The sequence below is a fragment of the Lissotriton vulgaris genome, chromosome 9 (genome assembly GCF_964263255.1).
Source record: "Lissotriton vulgaris chromosome 9, aLisVul1.2, whole genome shotgun sequence".
Lineage (NCBI taxonomy): Eukaryota > Metazoa > Chordata > Amphibia > Caudata > Salamandridae > Lissotriton > Lissotriton vulgaris.
Genome location: NC_141697.1, coordinates 419,843,593 through 419,870,474, shown reverse-complemented (window position 1 = coordinate 419,870,474; position 26,882 = coordinate 419,843,593). Strand labels below are relative to the sequence as shown.

Sequence of the window (26,882 nt, the reverse complement as noted above, 5' to 3'; positions counted from 1 at the left end):
AGGATTGCAGACCCTACTCTCCTATAATGGGCACATGGAAGTAAGCATCCTGTGTAGGTCTACAGCACATAGCCAGTCTCCCTGTTGCAGCTGAGGATAAATCTGATGCAACAACAGCATGCGAAATTTCTTTCTGCGAATCCACTTGTTTGCTTGTCGCAAATCCAGAATGGGCATGAACTCGTTCTTGTCCTTACTGCGAACCAGAAAGAACTGTGAGTACAGACCTCTTCCCCTATGAGACCGAGGCACGTCTTCTATCGCCCTTTTCCTTAACAGGGTATCTGCCTCCGCCTGGAGCTCGCGCAGTCGAAACTGAGAGCTGACAGGTGGAATGGCTGGAGGCGGGCTGGTGAACCGAAGACTATCCATTGCAAACAATATTCAGCACCCACTTTTCCTGAGCAATTTTTTCTGGCAGAGTGGAGAAAAATTAAACACTCCCCCCCCCACCGGAATGGGTAACGGATGCAGGGGAAGTAACCGCTCAGGGCCTAGACCCGGCCGGGCCTTTGTTCGCCGCTGCGGACTGCTGCCCGCCTCTGCCCTTCTGGCGCTTCTGGAAGGGCCTCCGGAACTGCTGCTGCTGTCCCGAAGCCTGTCCTCGCCCTGCGCCCCGAACCGCCTCTGGAACAGGCGGTAGGTCTTCTCCTTTGGCTTCTCCAGCCAGACGGCCGTCAGGGTCGCGGCCTCCGCTTTCATGCGGCCCATCTCGTCGCTCGCATGCTTGCCAAACAGGGTTTAACCCGAGAAAGGCAGGTTGGCCACCCATTGTTGAGCCTCTGGCTTGAGAAACGCAAGTCGAAGCCAAGCGTGGCGCCGTTGGTTGACACCATGGCAGTACCCATGCGCCGCCAGAAGGGACACATCAGCAGCCGCGCTGATGAGCTGGTTTGACACACACATCCCCTTATTCAGGATCTCCTGAAAATCTTCTTTATCTCGAAGAAGAAGCTCAGCGAATTGCTGGAGGGACTCCCATAGGGCTCGATCGTATCGCCCTAGCAAGGCCGTGGCACTGGCCGCCTTCATCGTGGTAGACGCTGTCCCACAGACCTTCCTGCCAGCCGAGTCTATCCAGCTGCTCTCCTTTTCAGGAGGCACTGTAGACGACGGGGTGGTGGCGTGCTGCTTCCTGGCTGCCGTCACTATGACAGAGTCCGGTGTTGGATCCATCCTAAGAAAAGCCGGGTCTGAATCCGGAGCCTGGAGGGGGAGAAACAACTCATTGGCGGGCTCTACCAAACCTGGTACTAGAGGCAGCTACGGTCGAGACAGGTGCTTTTTATGTAGCGCCTCGAAAATCACGGACGTCGCAGGCGTAGGCACCGTCACCGTGATTCCCAACTTAGCCGCACCCCTCAGCAGAACGTCTTGGAATGAGACTATGTCGTCTACAGGTGACACCCTCGTCCCTGGAGATTCCGAGTAAGTCGGCGAGTATTCCCTGGTCCCAGAAAAGTTTGTGTGGGATCTGGATCTGCGCCTCCTGTGGCGTCATCTTGATCTTGTCGACGACCGGTGACGACTCCACGATCTCCCCCTCCGGTTGGAGCGAGAACGCGATCTCCTCGGCTTCGGACTCTCCAGAGGCCTCACAGGAGCAGGCGACTGCGGCCTGACCGGGCGCCTCAGTTGAGGAGTCCCCTTAGGCGGCATCGGGTACCGGTGTAGTGAAGCCGTCCTCGGCGGAACCACAGGCGGTCCAGAAGGAGGAAGCAGAGGATAAGAATGAGGAGGGGGCGGTGGTGGAAGCGGAGGCGGAGTGCGAGTCCGGGGCGGAGGGTCCTTGGGCAATGGAGGAGGAGGTGAAAGCGTCCTCGGCTTAGGAGGTGTATATACCTCGGAGTACACAGAGCCCTGTGACTCCCTTTTCTTCTTAGGTAGTTACAATAGCAATGGTCAGAGTCTAATCGATTCACTGGAACAACAAATGTTAAGCAAATAATAAATCAGGTATGGAATACAGAATAATTACATCCAAAGTGTGCTATACTATTTAATTCATTTCTTCAGCACATATTTAATCAGGTACCTGGCTCAAATCCATGGGTACCTAGATTCAAGAGGTATCATTACATTGAAACATAGAAAATACAATATTCAATTACATCATTGAATCATATATATGCCTGTGGGCATTGCTCTCAAATAAAACTAACACTTTAGAGCTTCATATGGAGGAACAAGACAAACATTTTTCGCCAAATATTGACATTTACGATGCGCTCAAAGTGATAGAAGAAGGGAGACAGTTAAGTGGGATAGGTGTGATGGGAAACACGTGAGGACTGGGTAAAGTGGTTGTGACTAGGTAAATCACAGTGTTATAAAATAGGCCCTTTACAGTCTGTAGTTCGATCTGTAGTTCCAATATGCTCCTATACATAGGAATCGTTTTACTCTGTTAATTAGTCCTATGATTGGAGAGTGGTTGTAATCTGGTCTACGTTTCGACCCCCTGGTTAAAGGGTAGGTTAGGTCCTCATGCTGGGGTCTTCTTCAGGACAGGGAAAAGCAGGAGCGCCTATGGATAATAATTCTCAATGAGTGTATCATGTTTTAAAGAGGCTTGAAAGCACACTAATGGGACACATCAAGTTTGGAAATTGCTTACTTTGGCAGAGGCCCTTACGTGGCCATTGTGGTAGGACCATCAAGGGTTCCTGTTCTTTTGAAGTGGTTATCCCGCATTCATCTGAAAGGGGAGTATTAATTACTAACAGCGATTGAATAGGTGTGTGTACGCATTAATTGTCTAGAGATCCTAAGGGGGTACTTACTGGGATAGAAAGCCTTCCATCCAGACGGTTCTATCTTCTTTTTCAAAGTTCACAGCTAGACCAACGTTTGTGCGGTAGGAATTCACGCACCCCACGCGGTTCTAGAGGGGGAGGGAATGTAAAATAGCCGGGTATTAGTGGCAATTGCCTAGGTTAAATGGGATTTACATTGTTTAGATACTGGTGTAAGGTATATAATATTAGCCCATTTAAACAAGCATTGGAAATGCAATAGGTCTCGCAGCATTAGAGTTAGTGCTTTTAGAATTGTTTATGGGTTTTTTTGTAAATCTTTAGCATTTTTGTTTCCTGTAGCCAATGCTAAAGAATTACAAAAAAAAAAGCCATAAACATTTCTAAAAGCTCTAACTCAAATGCTCCGAGACCTATTGCACTGTGTGAGGGTGAGGGGTTGAGGGTGAGTGAGGGTGAGTGAGGGTGAGGGTGGGTGAGGGTGGGTGAGGGTGAGTGAGGGTGAGTGAGGGGTTGAGGGTGAGTGAGGGTGAGGGGTTGAGGGTGAGTGAGGGTGAGTGAGGGTGAGGGTGAGTGAGGGTGAGTGAGGGTGAGTGAGGCTGCCCGTCTTAGCGTTCTCCTTCCTGTCTGCCCGCCTACCTCGCCGCCCTCCGCCTTCCCTCCCCGCTTCCCGCCACCACCGCTGACCCCGCCCCTTTTTCCCTTCTGTTCCCTCCCCGCTCCCGCCTCCCAGCTGCCCCGCCCACCAGCGCACTTCGCCTTATATGGCGACCGTGCGAACGCGCAGCGGGCGCGCCGAAGGCGTGCCAAAGGTAAGCCCGTCTACGCCCGTCCGCGCCCAGCGCCAGGACCTCGAAGACCCCGGCCGACCCGCCGGACGTACTCCGCCGCCACCCTCATCGCACTCAACACCGGCCGACTCCCAGAGTGCCACCAAGCCACACCACGACGCACCCACGGACCTTTCAGCTGCCACGCCTGCAAATTCACCTGCATCCGGACCTGCCTCGCACCAACACCCGCCAAGTCGAACACCAGCAGCACCCACCTCAAGTGCATCCTGCTCAACACCCGCTCAGTCCACAGACACGCCATCGAACTCTGGAACCTCCTAGACACCACTGCCCCCGACGTTGCCTTCCTCACAGAGACCTGGATGAACGCCTCTTCAGCTCCCGACATCGCCATCGCTATCCCAGAGGGCTACAAGATCGTCCGGAGGGACCGCAACGCCAACCAGATGGGAGGAGGCATCGCCATCATCCACAGGAACACCATCCGTCTCACGACCAGCACCGACAACACCCTGACCACCGCCGAACACCTGCATTTCCAGATCCACACCGACCCGAAGACCACCCTCAGAGGCACCCTGATCTACCGACCTCCGGGACCACGCACCCAATTCAGCGAGGACATCGCCGACTTAGTCAGCCCGCATGCCCTCCCCTCCGGTGACTACATCCTCCTGGGGGACCTCAACTTCCACCTGGAGAACAACAACGACCGCAACACCAGCACCCTGCTCGACAACCTCGCCAATCTTGGACTCAAGCAGCTGGTGTCCACCCCCACCCACCTCGCCGGGGACACACTCGACGCAGTCTTCTCTTCCAGCACAGACATCGACTTCAGCCACGCCACAGAGCTTCAATGGACGGACCACAGCTGCGTCCACTTCACCTTCAAGAGAACGACGACCCACCACCACCAGCAACAGGCTGCCCGCAGAAGTTGGAGCAAGATCACAGCAGACCAGCTAGCCACCTCCCTGAGCCAGCACCCTCCTGCCAGCTCAGCGAACCCCAGCCAGGCCGCCGACAACCTCACGAAGTGGATCAGCAACTGCGCGGACGAGCTCGCCCCGCTGAGGACCCCGCCCAGCAGACCCGGCAGCAAGAAAGCCCCATGGTTCACCGACGAACTCAAGAGCTCCAAGAAGAACTGCCGAGCCCTCGAGAAAGTCTGGAGAAGGGAACCTACACCGGACAACAGGACCTCCTTCAAGCTTGCCACCCGGAAGCACCACCAGCTGATCCGCGCCGCCAAGAAAACTGCATTCAAGGACCGGCTGGACAACAACGCACACAACTGCAAGGAACTCTTCAACATCGTGAAAGAGCTATCCAACCCCAGCGCAGGAAACAACGACATCACCCCATCGCAAGACCTCTGCAACTCCCTCGCTTCATACTTCCACAACAAGATCGCGGACATACACAACAGCTTCAACAACCAACCAACGCACACCAAGACCGAACAACCACACCCCACCACCACCCTCCACGCCTGGTCCCCGATCAGCACCGAAGACACCATCCGCACGATGAACTCCATCCACTCCGGATCACCGACCGACCCCTGCCCTCACCACGTCTTCAACAAGGCTGACGCTGTCATCGCACCCCACCTGCGAGACATCATCAACACATCCTTCGACACCGCCACCTTCCCTGAGAGCTGGAAGCACGCCAAACTCGGCGCTCTACTCAAGAAACCCACAGCGGACCCCACCGAACTCAAGAATTACCGCCCCATCTCGCTCCTCCCGTTTCCAGCCAAAGTCATCGAGAAGACCGTCAACAAGCAGATGGCCGCCTTCCTCGAGACGAATGGATCCCTCGACCCCTCACAGTCCGGCTTCCGAGCCAATCACAGCACCGAGACCGCCCTCATCGCCGCCAACGATGACATCCGAGCCCTGATGGACAACGGAGAAACAGCGGCCCTCATCCTCCTAGACCTCTCCGCGGCATTCGACACTGTCTGCCACCGCACCCTAGGACAGCGCCTCAGCAACGTCGGAATCCAGGAGAGGGCACTGGAATGGATCATCTCCTTCCTCGACGGAAGAACACAGAGAGTCCGCCTACCACCGTACAAGTCAGAGGCCTCCGAAGTCATCTGCGGCGTCCCTCAAGGATCATCTCTGAGCCCCACCCTCTTCAACGTCTACATGAGCCCCCTCGCGGCCATCGCACGCCAGCACAACCTCAACATAATCTCCTACGACGACGACACCCAGCTGATCCTCTCCCTGACCAACGACCCCGCCGCCGCCAGAGCCAACCTGCACGAAGGGATGAAAGAGGTAGCCGAGTGGATGACGACCAGCCGCCTGAAACTGAACTCGGACAAGACGGAGATCCTCATCCTGGGCTCCTCACCCTCCGCCTGGGACGACTCCTGGTGGCCTCCCGCCCTGGGCACCGCACCCAAACCGACAGACCATGCACGCAACCTGGGCTTCATCCTGGACTCCTCCCTCTCCATGACCAGGCAAGTCAACAACGTCTCCTCGGCGTGCTTCAACATCCTACGCATGCTACGGAAGATCTTCTGGTGGATCCCCACCGAGACCAGGAAGACCGTCACCCAGGCCCTCGTCACCAGCCGACTGGACTACGGCAACGCCCTCTACGCCGGTACCACCGCCAAGCTCCAGAAGAGACTCCAGCGGATCCAGAACGCCTCAGCCAGACTCATCCTCGACATCCCACGAACCAGCCACATCTCCGGACATCTGAGAGACCTTCACTGGCTCCCCGTCAACAAAAGAATCACCTTCCGCCTCCTCACCCACGCACACAAAGCCCTACACGACCAAGGCCCGAGCTACCTCAACAGCCGAGTCAACTTCTACGCTCCCAAACGCCACCTCCGATCAGCCAACCACGCTCTCGCCGCCGTCCCCGCGCCCGAAGAGCGACTACAGGAGGAAGGTCCTTCTCCTACCTGGTAGCCAAGACCTGGAACTCCCTCCCGACCGACCTGCGCCTGACCCAAGACCACCTCTCCTTCAGGAAGAAGCTGAAGACCTGGCTGTTCGAGCAGTAGCGGCACCCCCCCCCCACCCCCAGCGCCTTGAGACCCTACGGGTATGTAGCGCGCTCTATAAATGTCATTGATTGATTGATTGAGGGGTTGATGTTGAGGGTGAGGGGTTGAGGGTGAGTGAGGGTGAGTAGGGGTGAGTAGGGGTTGAGGGTGAGCGAGGGTGAGGGTGAGTGAGGGTGAGGGTGAGTGAGGGTGAGTGAGGGTGAGGGTGAGTTAGGGTGAGGGTGAGTTAGGGTGAGGGTGAGTTAGGGTGAGGGGTTGAGGGTGAGTGAGGGTGAGGGGTTGAGGGTGAGTGAGGATGAGTGAGAGTGCAAGAAAGTTGCAGTTTGGCTTTGAAACGGATCTGAGAGGTGTCTGCGTGATAAATGAATGATGCATAGGAATGGACAGAATGGAAATGTGTTTCGAGGACGTGCTCGGGGTGTGCATACTGGAAGCAGGGTGATGGATTCGAGGCTATGAGCGAGGGTGATGCCGAGCTCACCTCAAGGAGAGGGGGAGAGGCCAGGGCAGAAAGTAGGGAGGGGAGATGTAAGTCGGCAAAGTCACACGGATCGAACAAACGATGAGTAAGGGAAGAATTGTTAAATAGGTTTAAAATGGAACAGGAAAAAAGAAACAAACTGGGGAAGGAAAGAAACGGAATCTGAAAGGAAAGAGAAAAAGAATAAAGGAAAGAGCAGAGGGAAAATAAAGAGCGAGGAAGAGAAATGGACGGAAAGGAAAGAAGGCTGAAACAGGCAGAGAAGGGGAGGGGGGAGGAGAAATGCAGAATAAAGGAAAGAGCAGAGGGAAAATAAAGAGCGAGGAAGCGAAATGGACGGAAAGGAAAGAAGGCTGAAACAGGCAGAGAAGGGGAGGGGGGAGGAGAAATGCGACACGGCGGGCAGGGGAGGGGGCGGAGCGGGGAGAGGGTGTGAAAGTAGCAGGGTCCCAACAGCTGCTGCTTCTCCTGACCCTGGGCAAACCGCTGAGTACAATTCCCTGAAAAAAAGCTTCATCAAGGTACCATGCGTGTATCCCATAGGCATGCGCAACATGAAATACTGATCGCATGCGCACAGCGTGATTCGAGGGAGGAGGCTACACTGTGATGAACTACTCTTTCAGACAAGCGCGCAAATATACTTTACTCTTTTGCACCTGCGCACAGCTTAAGACACTGCTCACCTAGCCCTGTATGGACGGAATATAAGTGGACAGGGCCCCAAGGTTTAATTTAATATAAACTCGAGACTCCGGTGAAGTAAAATGTAACTGTTAAAAACATAATGAAACTTATACAGGTCCAAAAATCTAAAACACCGATTGAATCCAGAGGAAAACATTTGAAGCTGACGACAACTGAATCGCTTTTGGGCCGACTCTCAAGACAGACCCATTAGGTGTGTTCTCCCGACACCCATTATACGTGTTGATACACGACGAACTAACTGAGCACGAGCTTTTTGGTTACATTAGTTTGTCAATATACCGTTTACAGGCAGAGCAGATTAAAGAATGATACAGACTAAAAGAATGCCGTACAATACGGGTATCCTTGACTCGAGCTCCAGGCTGCGGCAACACGTGTGCGCCGTCCACTGGATTTAGAGTCTTGTTCCCTGATGTGGGTTTGACGCTACACCTGTTCGTACACGTGTCGTGATGGTTTGTCACGGAGTCTGGGCATGCGCAACTCTTGGTTGCAAGTATCTCTGGATCTGGGCATGCGCAGTGCAATGGCGGGGGCGGGGCATACTACGAGTCCAGGATTTCTCTTCCCGTCTTCCGCTCTGTCGTGCAGAGCCAGAACCTCAAAAATATTACTGGGGAAGGAAGCTTCTCCAAAAATGTCACAGCAGGCCTCATGCGAGGTGAGCTTACCTTCCCAAAACACGAAATTTTAAACTGTAAAGGGTACTCCGTGGTAGCGTTTCACAAAATACACTTTTATTTTTAATGAAGAGTACAAATTATTTTATGTTGCAAGGATAATACCACTGTTTAGCCAATACTCAATAATTAAGTTGCGATCATTCAATACCAGATAAGCCCTTTCCATGCGACGCGACATGGCAGGCAGGGGAGGGGGCGGAGCGGGGTGTGGGAGGAGTGCGGGAACAGACGGCGAGGGGAGGAGAGTAGGAGGAGGAGAGTAGGGGAGGCACGGCCTAGCGGCCGTGCAATCAAGAAGTGAGGGGGCGGGAGAGTAGGCAAGGCAGGCGGCTGGGGGCATGTGCACGCGCTTTTAAGCTTAATGCGCATGCGCATTGAGCTTAAAAGTCACGGGCACTGCAAGGAATCGCCACGATTCCTTGCAAGTTGGATAAAGAGTGGATAAGCCCCCATAGTCTCGCTTGCTCGATGCGCATGCGCATCGACAGGCGAGACCTAAAAAAATCAAAGGGGGACCCCCTTAATGAGTATGAGCGCTGGCATACAGCGGTAGTCATCGTAATAAGTAAAATAAGCACAGTTGTGACCAGAATGGAGAGCGGGTCGTGCCTCCGTGGCCTCTGTTACAGCCCATTTGTAAAATCAATAATGAATATGAGCGCTGACATACAGCGGCAGTCATAGGGAAAAGCAGAGTAAGCACAGTATGGAGAGCGGGTCGTGCCTCCGTGGCCGCTGTTACAGCGGCGAGGGGTGATTGAATTGCCCAGGTCTAAAGATCGCTCACCGTTAAATTTGACAGAAGTGGTTGTACAAGATGCTTCGTGCTCGCTCAGCCGGCCGTGTATGAGCTGCGAGGTGCAGCCGCCGGATACTTCTTAGGGGCTCGTCTGATTCCAACCAATCAGAGAGCATTATCATTAGGGAGCGTGTAGAAAGCTCCGCTGTTCGCTGACCCAGTTAGGGACTGTGGCAAGGAATTAGTATATATCGCTCTGATGGACAGAATGTCGGTTTGTATTAATAGAGCTTCCGCATTATATAAAGTATACGTTTACTGGAATGAAGCAAGGCATCCTCAAATTGGGATGCATATGTCTCCATGGACACGATCTTATCGTAGTTGTACCGTGATTCTGTTAGGTAAGGACAGACAAAGATTAACCTCGTTGAATGCATCAAACCAAATGTTATAAGGGGTATCACATACTCCGTATAGTAGCATCACCTCGTTAAATGCTTATAGTTAAATGCTTATGGAATAGATGTTATCACATACTTAGTACAGTAACAGATTTAAGCAAAAACATTATATATAACAGGTAACGTTATGCAGTTAGTCTCTGTGGCAGAAAGTTAAGAAGTAACTTAAGCTCTTAAACATTGGAAACCCAAGTGTGGGAACAGACAGCTGAAGTCCACATCTCTGCATATATTGTACATATTAGCTAAGTAATGCCATTTGCGAGAAGGTTGCATCCTGTTCATTAAGGCCATTTTGGACAGAGTCAAAAGACTGCATTCACGTAAATTCATAATAGAGTCTAGGTCTCCACCTCGGGCACCCAATGTGATCTTCTCAATGACCACCCATTTGAGAGATTCAGGTGTATGAGCCATTGTCATTAAATGTTCAACTAGGGGTGCTCCTGTAGTTTGACACCTTATCCTGCTGCAGTGTTGCAGTATCCGGTTTTTTACCCTTTGTTTAGTCTGTCCAATGTAGATGTGCCCACATGGGCAGAAAATGGCATAAATCACACCCTGGCTGTTGCAGTTAGTTAATGTCTTCAGGTTGACAGTTAGATTATTGTGCGTGATCGCCTTAGTTTCCATACACATAGCGCAGGCTTTGCATTTGGTGCACTTGTAGTTACCCACTACAGTAGGTAGATTCCACATGGTCTGTATACTTGGTACCGGAGGGGTGTCGAGTAATGAACGGACAACGTAGTCCCTGATGCTTTTAGCTCTTTTGAATGCATGCATCGGGGGGTTGGGTGTTTCTATTGTCTCTGCTACAATGTGCCAATGTTTGTTAATTACTTTACGAATCTCATTACTCTTACTGCAGTATGTAGTGACACAAATCAGGAAGTGTTTTCAGGTGATGCACGATCTTTGGGTGTCAATAGGGTTGCTCTATCACTGAACCAAGCTCTCTTGCGGGCTCTCTTGACCAATCTCTTAGGATAGCCTCTATCAATTAATCGAGAAATAAGTTCATCAGACTCAGCAAAGTAGTCTTTCATGGTGCAGTTCCTCCGGATTCGGAGGAACTGTCCGAAGGGAAGGTTGTCTCTTAAGGCCCTGGTATGGTGGCTTGAGTATCTTAATAATGTGTTGCGTTCTGACTGCTTCCTGTAAAGTGTAGTATACAAAAGTCCTTCCTTTTCCTTAATGCTAATATCCAAGAAATCAATAGAGTGATTGCTGCTACTACTGGTAAATTGGATATCTTGTGATTGAGTATTCAGCCATCCTGTGAATTCATCAAGGTCCTCCTCCTGTCCACTCCAGATCATCAAGATGTCATCGATGTATCTGCGGTATTCCATGATTTTGTTGGCAAACGGATTATGGGGTGAGAGGATGTATTCTGCTCAAAGTCACTCATGTATATAATTGCTAGGTCCGGGGCGAATGCTGCCCCCATCGCCACTCCCTTACATTGCATGAAATATTTGTCCTGGAATATAAAACATTTTTTAGTCATTGCGATCTCCAAAAGGTCAATCAAAAATTCTGTTGGTACCTCCGCTGGTTGAGGCCTAGTAGACAATGCTCTTCGTATAGTTGTTAATGCTGGTAATTGTGGGATACTCGTGTAAAGTGACACGATGTCCATTGTTACAAGGAGTGGAGTGTTCTTATCAAAGGGTCGTTGATCCATAAGGTTGATGACCTGCATTGTGTCCCAAAGGTTCACAAAAACCCCAACAAACCACCGGGAAGACCGATCATTTCAGGGTGTGGATCCCTCCTGGAACCACTCTGTAAATACATTGACATTTTTTTGAAACCCTTGGCGGAGGCAACCCCCACCTACTTGAGGGACACAATGCAGGTCATCAACCTTATGGATCAACGACCCTTTGATAAGAACACTCAACTCCTTGTAACAATGGACATCGTGTCACTTTACACGAGTATCCCACAATTACCAGCATTAACAACTATACGAAGAGCATTGTCTACTAGGCCTCAACCAGCGGAGGTACCAATAGAATTTTTGATTGACCTTTTGGAGATCGCAATGACTAAAACATTTTTTATATTCCAGGACAAATATTTCATGCATTGTAAGGGAGTGGCGATGGGGGCAGCATTCGCCCAGGACCTAGCAATTATATACATGAGTGACTGAGCAGAACTACATCCTCCCACCCCATAATCCGTTTGCCAACAAAATCATGGAATACCGCAGATACATCGATGACATCTTGATGATCTGGAGTGGACAGGAGGAGGACCTTGATGAATTCACCGGATGGCTGAATACTCAATCACAAGATATCCAATTTACCAGTAGTAGCAGCAATCACTCTATTGATTTCTTGGATATTAGCATTAAGGAAAAGGAAGGACTTTTGTATACTACACTTTACAGGAAGCAGTCAGAACGCAACACATTATTAAGATACTCAAGCCACCATACCAGGGCCTTAAGAGACAACCTTCCCTTCGGACAGTTCCTCCGAATCCGGAGGAACTGCACCATGAAAGACGACTACTTTGCTGAGTCTGATGAACTTATTTCTCGATTAATTGATAGAGGCTATCCTAAGAGATTGGTCAAGAGAGCCCGCAAGAGAGCTTGGTTCAGTGATAGAGCAACCCTATTGACACCCAAAGATCGTGCACCACCTGAAGACAAACTGATTTGTGTCACTACATACTGCAGTAAGAGTAATGAGATTCGTAAAGTAATTAACAAACATTGGCACATTGTAGCAGAGACAATAGAAACACCCAACCCCCGATGCATGCATTCAAAAGAGCTAAAAGCATCAGGGACTACGTTGTCCGTTCATTACTCGACACCCCTCCGGTACCAAGTATACAGACCATGTGGAATCTACCTACTGTAGTGGGTAACTACAAGTGCACCAAATGCAAAGCCTGCGCTATGTGTATGGAAACTAAGGCGATCACGCACAATAATCTAACTGCCAACCTGAAGACATTAACTAACTGCAACAGCCAGGGTGTGATTTATGCCATTTTCTGCCCATGTGGGCGCATCTACATAGGACAGACTAAACAAAGGGTAAAAAACCGGATACTGCAACACTGCAGCAGGATAAGGTGTCAAACTACAGGAGCACCCCTAGTTGAACATTTCATGGCAATGGCTCATACACCTGAATCTCTCAAATGGGTGGTCATTGAGAAGATCACATTGGGTGCCCGGGGTGGGGACCTAGACTCTATTATGAATTTACGTGAATGCAAGTGGATGCAGTGTTTTGACTGTCCAAAATGGTCTTAATGAACAGGATGCAACCTTCTCGCAAATGGCATTACTTAGCTAATATGTACAATATATGCAGAGATGTGGACTTCAGCTGTCTGTTCCCACACTTGGGTTTCCAATGTTTAAGAGCTTAAGTTACTTCTTAACTTTCTGCCACAGAGACTAACTGCATAACGTTACCTGTTATATATAATGTTTTTGCTTAAATCTGTTGCTGTACTAAGTATGTGATAACATCTATTCCATAAGCATTTAACTATAAGCATTTAACGAGGTGATGCTACTATACGGAGTATGTGATACCCCTTATAACATTTGGTTTGATGCATTCAACGAGGTTAATCTTTGTCTGTCCTTACCTAACAGAATCACGGTACAACTACGATAAGATAGTGTCCATGGAGACATATGCATCCCAATTTGAGGATGCCTTGCTTCATTCCAGTAAACTTATACTTTATATAATGCGGAAGCTCTATTAATACAAACCGACATTCTGTCCATCAGAGCGATATATACTAATTCCTCGCCACAGCCCCTAACTGGGTCAGCGAACAGCGGAGTTTTCTACACGCTCCCTAATGATAATGCTCTCTGATTGGTTGGAATCAGACGAGCCCCTAAGAAGTATCCGGCGGCTGCACCTCGCGGCTCATACACAGCCGGCTGAGCGAGCACGAAGCATCTTGTACAACCACTTCTGTCAAATTTAACAGTGAGCGATCTTTAGACCTGGGCAATTCAATCACCCCTCGCCGCTGTAACAGCGGTCACGGAGGCACGGCCCGCTCTCCATACTGTGCTTACTCTGCTTTTCCCTATGACTGCCGCTGTATGTCAGCGCTCATATTCATTATTGATTTTACAAATGGGCTGTAACAGAGGCCACGGAGGCACGACCCGCTCTCCATTCTGGTCACAACTGTGCTTATTTTACTTATTCCGATGACTACCGCTGTATGCCAGCGCTCATACTCATTAAGGGGGTCCCCCTTTGATTTTTTTTTTAAATGGGCTAATATTATATACCTTACACCAGTATCTAAACAATGTAAATCCCATTTAACCTAGGCAATTGCCACTAATACCCGGCTATTTTACATTCCCTCCCCCTCTAGAACCGCGTGGGGTGCGTGAATTACTACCGCACAAACGTCGGTCTAGCTGTGAACTTTGAAAAAGAAGATAGAACCGTCTGGATAGAAGGCTTTCTATCCCAGTAAGTACCCCCTTAGGATCTCTAGACAATTAATGCGTACACACACCTATTCAATCGCTGTTAGTAATTAATACTCCCCTTTCAGATGAATGCGGGATAACCACTTCAAAAGAACAGGAACGCTTGATGGTCCTACCACAATGGCCACGTAAGGGCCTCTGCCAAAGTAAGCAATTTCCAAACTTGATGTGTCCCATTAGTGTGCTTTCAAGCCTCTTTAAAACATGATACACTCATTGAGAATTATTATCCATAGGCGCTCCTGCTTTTCCCTGTCCTGAAGAAGACCCCAGCATGAGGACCTAACCTACCCTTTAACCAGGGGGTCGAAACGTAGACCAGATTACAACCACTCTCCAATCATAGGACTAATTAACAGAGTAAAACGATTCCTATGTATAGGAGCATATTGGAACTACAGATCGAACTACAGACTGTAAAGGGCCTATTTTATAACACTGTGATTTACCTAGTCACAACCACTTTACCCAGTCCTCACGTGTTTCCCATCACACCTATCCCACTTAACTGTCTCCCTTCTTCTATCACTTTGAGCGCATCGTAAATGTCAATATTTGGCGAAAAATGTTTGTCTTGTTCCTCCATATGAAGCTCTAAAGTGTTAGTTTTATATGAGAGCAATGACCACAGGCATATATATGATTCAATGATGTAATTGAATATTGTATTTTCTATGTTTCAATGTAATGATACCTCTTGAATCTAGGTACCCATGGATTTGAGCCAGGTACCTGATTAAATATGTGCTGAAGTAATGAATTAAATAGTATAGCACACTTTGGATGTAATTATTCTGCATTCCATACCTGATTTATTATTTGCTTAACATTTGTTGTTCCAGTGAATCGATAGACTCTGACCATTGCTATTGTAACTACCTTTACTGACCCGGGTCAGAGAGTTCTTAGGGCGTACCCCATTGTAACTCATTTCCCTTTTCTTCTTAGGCGGAGGCGATGGTGAGGCAGAGCCTATCGACGCACGTCGGCGCGTCCCAGCGGACCCAGAGGAACTCCTGGTGCCAGAACTACTCGTGCGCTTCTTTGGCGTCAAAGAACGCCGCCTCGACGGCGACCGTCGTTCTCTCGACTTCGTACGCCTCCGTCTCGACGGCAAACGACTCCGTCTCGACGGCAAACGCCTCCGTCTCGAGTATCCCCTCGACGACGACCTCCTCCTCTTCGCTGACGGCGAACAGCGGTGTCGCCTTTGCGGCGAGAGCAGACGCCGGGCCGCCTCTCGACGTTGAGGACTCAACGACGTTTAAGATATCGTCAAAGGCGATCGACTGCGGTCTAGTCAGATCCCTAGATGTCGCCTCGACCAGAGCCCTGGGGAGACTGGCAACAGACTGCAGTCATCCCTCTCGACGCCGGCGGAGACCATGGACGTTTGCTGGTTTTCCTGCCCCTGGAGAGCCCTCCAGAGACCTCAGCATGGGCACATGAAGTATGCCCAGACCCACCTTGTGCCTTCAGTCTATCTTCTATCTTCCAGGCCTTGGAGCCTGATCTTCATCCTATCTCTCAGGGTCCTGCTTGAGAAGGACTGGCAAATGTCACACTCCTCCAGGACATGAGATGAGGGAATGCAGATGATGCACACCTCGTGTGGGTCCGACTTGGCCTTCTTCCTCGCAAACTCTGGGCATTTGTCAATTAAAGCATGCATTGTGACAAATAAAAGAGTGCTCAAAGACATACACAAGGAAGAAAGCACCCAAACACTTGAAAAGTGAAATAATCTGTAAAGAAACCCTAGAAAGGGAGAGCTCAATGCTCCAGGCTCCTGCTTGCAGGAGCCGGAAAAAAACTGAAAGTAAAAAGGGACCTGCTGTGCATTCTGGGATACTGAGAGTTCTGGAAGGTTCTCTTAAAGGCACAGTATCCTGTTCTGAGGCACATAATAGCAGCCTATGGGGCTTGTCTGTCCACCACTTTCTCTATCATTCCAGAGGCTTCTGCTGGTAGGGGAAGGGTTTTCTCTGTGGAAAACACTGGACAGGCTGTGCTGTTTGTGGGTTTTTGGTGGAATTTCTAGTTTGAGTACTTGACAATGTAGCCTGTGGATATAGGCTGCATTATCGGTCTTTAAATTCGCTCATAAGTGTCTGTGCAGGTCTGCAATTTTTGACGACTTAAGCGATTATTTTTGAAAGCTCCGGGGTCTACGCACATGGGCGGGACTATTCACTAGATTATGACTATACACAGAGATCCTACTACAGAACTTAGTGTGTCAAACAAAAAATCCTCTTCAAAAGTCTCTTTATGAAGCTCCACTCCATGATATCGTGCAGCTCTGTTAACAAGCTCAATATATCCTACAGTATTGTCTGGAGGGGAGGGTCTGGATGGATATAGGTTGAGATCATTATCTGGTTGAGGGTCAGCATTATAATTATTCCATAGGTCAGTATACTGTGGTGTGTGATTATCTATATCCCCATCCCCTGTATCCTGTGGGTAAGGTGATGTTGTTGGAGGACACTGTAGGTGTAATGAGTACATTTGGATCAATTGTTGAAGGAGGTGGAGAAGGATTAGTACCCACATTTTTCTTCCTTTTTAGAGTAAAATTAAGTTTGGCATGAATTTGTCCAGTTTCTGGAGTAATCACAATCTCCTGTTTCGCATCCGAAGATGAAATATCGGTCCGAGGCTCTTTATCTGAAGTACTTTCTTTAGATGCCGGTTTTGGTGCCGAAAGTTTCGGTTCCGAAGTATTCGGCTCAGAAGATTTAGGTTTGTAGACCGATGGCACAGAAACCAGGTGGTGTTTGGATTTAAAGGTGTAAGGTTTTTGGTCGGCACCGGCGTGGGGACGAGTAGACCTGGAACCGGAATGCTGTTTATGTTTCGACGCCGAGCTCCGAGAGGGAGCGCTCGAAACCTTTTCTTGGTGCCGACCTTGGCCCGTAGGCAGAGGAGGGACCAGAGCCTTTTTATGGAGGAGATGGTAGGTGAAGGAAGTCTTTTTACTCATGATCCGTTGTCCCGGTGTTGTCTTTGGCATCTGAGTCAGCTTCACACACTGAGATGTGCTCCTCCATTTCGGCTTCCTGCGCTTGCGATTCTTTATGTTTGGAATAGTCTCCGAGGAGATCCGGCGTGGGGCCACTTTGCTGGTACATTTTGTGACATCGATCCAGACGGCCAGGGGATGCTTTCTTTGATCAAAAGGACCAACACGAGTCGCAATCCTTCTCGTCGTGTTCCTGCAATAGGCAAAGGATGCACACTTTGTGCAAGTCGGTGCGCAAAAAACTTAGCGCAACACCCTTGACAGAACTTGAATGGAGTCAATTCCATTGACTGATACCATTCCCGGCGTGGGTAGGCCAAACAGCCTTCCTCGAATGTTCCGATCAAAGGTTTGCGAATAAACAATATACAGAGAATGGTAAACGCGATCGATAAATAATACCGTCGAGGGTAGTGGATTGCGCGTCGAAGGGGGCCCGAAGAAACTGTGCTGAACCAGAGCGCAACAATACACATCCAAACCCAATCATGGAAAAAAATAATCTAACAATGGAGTTGAAGTCACCTACCTTGTGACTGGAAAGACTTTTTCGAAGAAAAGTAAAGTGCAAACATCCGGACCCTACACTAGATGGCGATCTATGCACAGCATATGATCTACAGCTCATATGCCTCGAGCACATTGTTCTGCTGAGAGACCCTAATCCATCTGTTGCTGCTTTGGGTGGTCATTAGTTACTCCTGATGTATAAACCAAGCCCTGAAGTCGATACAAGCAGCTCAAAGAAAGAAAAAAAATGAAATAAAACATTTCTTGGTTGCAAAATTCTGTGAAAGATTTCTTAAAATGTGTTCTGCTATTCATTCAAAGCTTTTGGCTGGGATCAGAAACCCAGTGTTCAAAGAAACTCAGTTTTGCCTCATAGCAACTATACCGAGGTAATTAACTTTGCTTTGTACTCTTATGGGGCACAATGACAAACATTGACAATTATCGAAGGAAAGGGCTGGAGGTGGATTGGTTTGGGGGATTATGTTCATTGTAAACATCAACTCAAAAATCACAAAAATGGATGTCAACACAAGTACAAAGCATACTAAAGAGAAAGAAGTATGCAACAGATCACATGAAAGGACCAATTTTGTCTGCAAAACAAATGTCCTATGCCATCAGCTAATTCATTTAATGTTACCAATAGTATTATTACCTACATGACATGCAATACTTACTGAGAAAGTAAAAACAAGAAAAAAAAGCAAACCTCCATTCTGACAAATAAAAATTTGTCATGATGAGAAGTCCTGTCTAATCAATATTACACAAAGCAATGTGTAAATGTACATTGGGGAGGGGAGCTAGGTTCTGTGAAACGAAAATACTTACAATGGAATGGTGTGAAGTGACACTGTGACTTAACTGGTGGGTGGCATTTTCAACACAGCCCTAAAAGGAAATTCAAGATAGAAGCAAAGGGTTTCAAAGATCTTGTGTGCTGCATCTGGAATTTCAACTAACTGGGTTCCCTATACAACAGTCAACTTTATTATCAATACAGAAGGTTTAATATTAGAAAAAAGTTTACAGGGTGTGTTAAGATTCTATTTCTAATAGGAAATATTAACATGATTAGTTAGGAAGTTCATGAAAAATCTGATATGCTACAATGAAAATGCTTCCACAATAACTGAGAAAAGAGCAGTAGAATACCTCTTTTTTAGAGTCCTTGTTTTGATCAGTCTCATTATCTACAGCGTTATTTCCATTAGCTTCGTCAATTTCTTCATCACTGGAAAACAAAAGCAAGGTTCATAACAGTGATTTGGCACTACTCATTTAAAGCGGAGGTAGTTGTAGTTAAATATTTTAAAACGTATGGTTCACTTGGACCTCTTTTTTGGTTTGAATTTCAATATAATGCTTGGTAAATGGTGAGTAGATGACTAAGTAGCAGCTTTACAAATATCAAGTGTAATATTACCAGGAATGGCGATAGCCGTGCCTTTTTTTTTTAGAGTGGACTTGGTTAGTGCAATGCCTGTGAGCTGCTTATGCATACATTCATAGCACATTCAAATGCATTTAACTATCCATCTAGCCAGGCCATCTTGGTCTTGTCCTGAATATGCAGATCCAAAGGAAATAAATGGTTGTTTTGGGTTGCAGATGGATCTATTTCTGTCTGTGTAGTACTTGAGTCCGTATTTGACATCTAGTGAATTTGGTTTCCTCTCAGCCTGGCACGTTGGGTTTGGGAAGAACACTTTAACTTTGATGGGTGGTTAAAATGAAAAGGAGATACAACCTTTGGATGGATGTGTTAGTAGGACAAACTTGTTTATATGCGTGCAGTTCACTGACTCTGCAGAAGTACAGGACTATGACTAGAAAGGCAACCTTCCCAGTTAGTACGTCTAGTTGGCATTAGTGGAGTTGCTAAAAGTCTGAATCAACAACTCAAAAACAATACCGTGATCCCAGGTTAGCACCCTGAGAGCTCCAAGTGGAATGACCCTTCTTAGCCCCTCTATAAAGGTTTGATTACATGAATTTCCCAAACAGAGATAATCTATTGAAAATTAGTCTTTGCTCTGCTGACCTCGATTTTGCCTTCTGTGTTCTCCTTTCTCCCCCCATCTGCTGCCTCGTTTTTCTCCTTCTCCCCCCCCCCCCATCTGCGGCCTCGTTTTGCTCCTTTCTCCACCCCCATCTGCTGCCTCGTTTTGCCTGCTGTGTTCTCCTTCCCCCCAGCTGCTGCCCTCCCCCTACCTGTGTGCTGGTCCTTCTTCAGCCGGACGACCCAGCCGCCGCTGAGCCGCCCTCGGACCACCTTCCCGCCACAGACCTCCGGCGACTCCGCCCCCCTCCTGCCCATTGGCCGCCCTGCTCCCGCCACCCAGCTGACCCGCCCTCCCGGCTCCTCACTTAAGGGGACCGCGTGCAGGGGTAGGGAGCGACCGCTGAGCCTGCTTCAGGCGAGGTCGCCCCCACACATCGCTGCTCCTGCCCGCCGACTGCCTGGACTCTGCTGACCTCGATTTTGCCTTCTGTGTTCCTTTCTCCCCCCCATCTGCTGCATCGTTTTTCTCCTTCTCCCCCCATCTGCTGCCTCGTTTTGCTCCTCCCCCCCCCCCCATCTGCTGACTCGTTTTGCCTGCTGTGTTCTCCTTCCCCCCAGCTGCTGCCCTCCCCCTACCTGTGTGCTGGTCCTTCTTCAGCCGGACGACCCAGCCGCTGCTGAGCCGCCCTCTGACCTCCTTCCCGCCACAGACCTCTGGCGACTCCGCCCCCCTCCTGCCATTGGCCGCCCCGCTCCCGCCACCCAGCTGACCCACCCTCCCGGCTCCTCACTTATGACGCCCCCGGAGCTACCGCGCAGCGGACGCGCGCAGCGGGAGCACCGATTGAGCGCCGAAGGTGCGCCAAAGATAAGCCCGTCTGCGCCCGTCCGCGCCCAGCGCCAGACCCCCTGGCCCCCGCAGAGGCCACCCCACCCGCCGGACGTACGACGCATCCGACCTCAACGCACTCAACGCCGGCCGGATCCCCGGATGCTACTGAGCCACCCCAAGACGCACTCCCGGACCCTTCAGCTGCCACTCCTGCAAGTTCACCTGCATCAGGACCTGCACTGCACCAGCACCAGCCAAACCGAGCACCAGCAGCAACCACCTGAAGTGCATCCTGCTCAACACTCGCTCCGTCCACAGACACACCGTCCAACTCTGGAACCTGATCGACACTACATCCCCAGACGTCGCCTTCCTCACGGAAACCTGGATGAACGCCTCCTCAGCGCCCGCCATCGCCATCCCGGACGGATACAAGATCACCCGGAGAGACCGCGTCAACCAGACTGGAGGAGGCATCGCCATCGTCCACAAGAATACCATCCACATCACGACCAACACCGACGACACCCTCACAACCGCCGAACACCTGCACTTCCAGATCCACACCGACCCCAAGACCACCCTGAGAGGCACCCTCATCTACAGACCCCTGGGACCGCGCACACAATTCAGCGAAGACATCGCCGACTTAATCAGCCCGCACGCCCTCCCCTCCGCTGACTACATCTTCCTCGGGGACCTCAACTTTCACCTGGAGAACAACAACGACCACAACACCACCACCCTGCTGGACAACCTCGGTCTCAAGCAGCTGGTGACCTCCCCCACCCACTACGCCGGACACACACTCGACCCCATCTTCTCATCCAGCAAACACATCGCCTTCAGCCACGCCACCGGACTCCACTGGACGGACCACAGCTGCGTCCACTTCAGCTTCAAAAAGAACACGATTCACCACCACCAGCAACAGGTCGCACGCAGAAACTGGAACAAGATCACAGCCGACCAGCTCACCGCAGCCCTGAGCCAAGACCCCCCCACCAGCTCTGCGAACCCCAGCCAGGCCGCCAACAACCTCACGAACTGCGCAGACAACCTCGCCCCACTGAGGACCCCGCCCAGCAGACTCCGCAGTAAGAAAGCACCTTGGTTCACCGACGAACTCAAGAGCTCCAAGAAAAACTGCTGTGCCCTCGAGCGAGCCTGGCACAGAGACCCTACTCCAGACAACATGACCACCCTCAAGCTCGCAACCCGAAAACACCACCAACTGATCCATACCACCAAGAAAACCGCATTCAAGGAACGACTGGACAACAACGCAAACAGCAAGGAACTCTTCAACATCGTCAAAGAGCTCTCCAGTCCCAACGCCGGAAACAACAACATCACCCCATCACAAGACCTCTGCAACTCCCTCGCCTCCTACTTCCACAACAAGATCGCAGACATACACAACAGCTCCAGCACACAACAGACGCACCCTATGACCAAACCAACGACCCCCACCACCACCGTCCGCGCCTGGACCCCGACCACCACCGAAGACACCATCCGCACGATGAACTCAATCCACTCCGGATCCCCAACCGACCCCTGCCCTCACCACGTCTTTAACAAGGCCGACGCTGTCATCGCACCCCACCTGCGGGACATCATCAACACCTCCTTCGACACCGCTACCTTCCCAGAGAGCTGGAAGCACGCCGAACTCAGCGCTCTACTGAAGAAACCATCAACGGACCCCACCGAACTCAAAAACTACCGCCCCATCTCGCTCCTCCCGTTTCCGGCCAAAGTCATCGAGAAGACCGTCAACAAGCAGCTTGCCGCCTTCCTCGAGACGAACGGATTCCTCGACCTCTCGCAGTCCGGCTTCCGGGCCAACCACAGCACCAAGACCGCCCTTATCGCAGCCACCGATGATATCAGAGCCCTGCTCGACAACGGGGAAACTGCGGCCCTCATCCTCCTGGACCTCTGAGCGGGTTTCGACAATGTCTGCCACCGCACCCTAGTGCAGCGCCTCAGCAATGTCAGAATCCAAGAGAAGGCACTGAAATGGATCACCTCCTTCCTCGCCGGAAGGACACAGAGTCCGCCTCCCCCGTTCAGATCAGAAGCCACCGAAGTCATCTGCGGCGTTCCTCAAGGCTCCTCGCTCAGCCCCACCCTCTTCAACGTCTACATGAGCCCCCTCGCGGCCATCGCACGCCAACACAACCTCAACATCATCTCTTACGCCGACGACACCCAGCTGATCCTCTCCCTCACCAACGAACCCGCCACCGCCAGAGCCAACCTACACGAAGGGATGACAGACGTAGCCGAGTGGATGATGAACAGCCGCCTGAAACTGAACTCAGACAAGATGGAAGTCCTCATCCTGGGCTCTTCACCCTAAATCGCATCCTTATTTGCGATTAGCAAATTGCTAATCGCAAATAAGGAATAACTCCCCATTCATTCCTATGGGCCTAAAGGCCAAGGCCCATAGGTAAATGGGGAGTTATTCCTTATTTGCGATTAGCAATTTGCTAATCGCAAATAAGGAATGTGTAGGAATCGCAATTTATTTAGCGATTCCTACATGAATCCCGTTTTGCAAGCCTTAATAGCGATTCCTTAATAATCGCTATTAAGGACTCGCAAAACGGGACAATGATGAATCTAGCTGTATGTCCCTTATAGGACACAGGAAATTCTGATTTCTGCATGGCAGCACCGTGTTTGGTTTGATGGCGCCCTTCACCAGTGTAATGGTGGCTAGATTGGGTCCTTGTCCATTTCAGGCGCTATCTGGCCGGTTTTGGCTGGATTCACCCCGCATCCTCGTGCGGGGCCGGTCACCGTTGCTGAGTTATGGACCCTATATGAGTCTATTAGTGTCATTTGGGCCCTAGTTCAATATATTACTCGCAATTTCCAGGGCGGGCCCCTGGTGTGGCCCCTCCAGCTGGACCAAGCGGAATTAAGCTTAGTCCTGTGATGGTCAATGCAGTGATGGTCAAGCGTGCCCAAGATTAGGATGATATGCCTTTTTGGCTTGCCGAGAAGTTTGAAAAGCTGGAGGCAGTTTTTCCTAATTCGAGTCCCGTAGAAAAACACAGGCTTCTCACAATTAGTTTACCAAAGGATTTGGTGCCGGAGGCCGGTGACTGAGTCATGGGGTAGAATTTTTGCAGCGGTGTACACGAGGTGCTTCGTCAATGGCAGTCCTTCCGACGGTCATTAAGAATGTTCAGGACGAACACGGCCCGAGGCTGCGGTTGAATTGGGAATGAGACTTGTGGGCTCATTTGATGTAGTTTCCAATCTGGTCCTTTCTAATATAAAGGGTGATGCAGTAAACTTTCAAGTGGCTAATGCCTTTCGCGAGGTCCCCGATGCCGAAAAGCCCCAACAGTTACCGAGAATTATTACGGCTGCGTATAAAACAATTGGTTCCAATAGTTTAAGGTCTAAGCCACGGCCTTAACCTCAATATCCCATCCGACGTGAAGCTAAGGATTCCGTTGCGGAAATCCTTGAACAATTGGAATATCAAGGTGTAATTGAAACTTGCGTGTCACAGATGAATAACCCACTATTTACTGTAGCCAAGCCGGAAGGTTCGTACCGTTTGGTATTGGATTACCGGCATTTGAACTCGCATTGCCGTACCTGTGCAGTACAGAATACCCACAGCTCTGCTCTAGTGGATGGTCTTGTGCGAAAACAGTTTAAAACCACGCTTGACATATCCAACGGTTTTTATGCCCACAATTTGGATGGTCTAAGTTCCCAATGGACCAGTTTTACCTGTGGCGGCAAACAGCGCCAATTTAAACGCCTGGCGATGGGCTAGAATAGTCCAGGTGTGTTTGCGGCCCGTATAGTCTCTTAGAGAGCAAGTACTCCTAGAAAAGAGACTTGCTCTGAAGCAATCCGCTCCTTTAACCCCTTTGCTGCATTTGTCGGCCAACGGCCGTCGCGAGCACTACCTCCGTAGTGCTGCACACATTCGTTGGCCGCCGCGGCCCGCCCACTCCGCTAACCCGCTGCACCGCAACAGAATTGCTGCCGCGGTTAAGCGGTTAACTCACTAACAAGTTATTAAAATTGTTTTGTATAAAACTAATGCACACCACACCAATACGCGGGTTAGTGAAGCTTGCTCATATGTTTGCCAACAAGAACAACCTGAGCAAAGGACTAAAACTGCTTTAAACGGGGAAATCTTTATTGCGCATGCTTCAAACTGCATCTACGCAGTATGACGAACTGTCGCTTAGAGGGAAATTCTTGCGCGTGAGCAGCAGGTACTAAAATGGAGTCATGAAGACTCGCGTGCATGGCATCTGTCTGCTTGAACTAAATCAAGGGTTTTTTTCTATAGTTAATGTGGGGATAAGTCTAATAAATAAACTGCGATAGAGTAGAAGTGGGTGGTATACAGTGAACCCATTTATATTTTCAAGTAACATCTGCCTTTCGGAATATCACTAGTGCGTATTTGGGGCTCATATATAACTGAAGTAAGCAGAGTCATGTGACGCCTGCGCATGGGCACAGAAAGCTAACCTGGAATGATGACTTGGATATTGAACGAAGGCCACAGTCGCAAAGTGTCCTAGCTTGGGAACGGATGGTGAAAAGTTAAACTATGTGGAATGGCATTTAAACTGTATACAATTTTGTTGCAAATAAAATAAATGCGGGTGGGAAATAAAATTATGAATAAAAATTAAGGGGATGGGTTTGTGAACAATGGGCAAACTGAATTAGAGGACATGTAAGCAAAGCATGGTGTGATCTCCCCCGTTGCCTGGCCAATTAGATTCCATATTTTGATTTTGAAACTTTAGTGGGTGGTACATAAAGAACTAAAGGTATAATTGAGCTAACTTTAGATTGGAGGAATGCAAAGAGATTTGGGAGTCCAGATACTGTGAGCGGGAGAGATGCGGATGACGAATCGAATGCAGAAACTTCTATCCTAATTTGAGTTAGATAAGAGGATCGCGGAAGAATCTAGAGGATGAAGAGTGGTGATAAGCAATCGTCTGTATTCTAGAGAGGTTCATCCATCCTATATTGATTCCTGTCCTGAAGTCTTTGTCGCCTGATCTATCCCGGGGGACCCTTACCAGCCCTTTGGCCAGGGGGTTAGTTTTCACACCATTCTTGGTAAATGTATTTTCACGCTATTTGCAGATGTTCTTTTCTCTCTGTCCTCTCCCTTTGAGCATTGATATTTGCACGAGTCCAAAATATTTGATGAATTAATTTAATTTTTTTCTCTCCTAAGAATGATGATGACTGCACTGTGTATTTAAGAAGGTTCACATGCGTTCGAAATTTAGATAAAAATTGAAAACTTTCCTAAGTCTGTGGGTATTTACATTGATTAAAAGAAAAGTTGGCTTATTTCATTTTCACCATCAACTAGTTCAACTAATGGTCCATCAACCAGAAGAAAAAACTTTTTGATTAGTGAAAGGTTAGTTAGGAATAGTAAATAACTAATATTGAAACTGTGGAAAAATTTAAACTTGGACTACAGCGGTTTACTCAACTAAGTGTGTGTTTATGGGCCCAGGTGAGTATACGGTAGTGGAGTATCTGCTGTTGCTGGTACGCCGCTGGATCTGTACGATGTAGAAAAGCCTTAACTTATATAGGAGTACAAAAAAATATGTAAAGGCAAAAACTGGTAGCATACACCTGGCCTTTATTGACCCAACGTGTGTGACACCGTTCAATGGCTCAAACTAGGGGGTATTATGGAGGAAATGGGAATGATGGAGCCATTGTTTATTTACTCCATGGGTTACATGTACACACCTCAGCAAGGATCCACTATAGTTGGTAAGGCAATTTCATCACCCAAAAGAAACTCTGTTGTGGGGCTCATAAAGGTTGTGCACAGTCTCCTTGCCTCTTTCTATTATTATATCCATGGCTTAGAAGAGTATGTGGGCTCTAGAGAAAAAGACCTGTCTAAGGTTCGTTCTCAATTGGTGCAAGTACTATTGTACGCAGACGATGCAGTACTTATAGCCACGAGAGCAAATAGGTAACAGATACTCCTGGATGCTTTTAATACTTAATGGCTGAATTGGGGATAAAGACAAATTTAACTAAATACTTTATAATGAAATGCGACCATAGGCTTTAAAATTTAGGCTTGCTGGGGCAGAGATTGTTAAAGTCCCAAATTTTACTCATCTGGGAATCTCATTTGATTTGGCCTTGAATATGAAGTTTTTAGTAAATAGTACAGTTCTAGAATTTGAGCAATCTGTGGACGCCATTTTTTGGTTTGATAAAAAAAAAAAAAAAAAAAAGGACAAACTCACAAAAAAATTCAAATT

At 49.1% G+C, this 26,882-nt stretch overlaps 1 protein-coding gene across 1 annotated transcript in view; it reads right to left on the bottom strand.

Moving 5' to 3' along the window:
* RCOR1 (REST corepressor 1) overlaps window positions 1-26,882 on the bottom strand; it is a 745,358-nt gene that overhangs the window by 532,440 nt on the left and 186,036 nt on the right. Inside the window, exons 7-8 of the mRNA XM_086937837.1 lie at window positions 18,881-18,959; window positions 18,557-18,616 (exon numbers count right to left, since the gene is read on the bottom strand). Coding sequence (XP_086793963.1) covers window positions 18,557-18,616; window positions 18,881-18,959 — 139 coding nt within the window. The remainder of the gene's footprint in view (window positions 1-18,556; window positions 18,617-18,880; window positions 18,960-26,882) is intronic.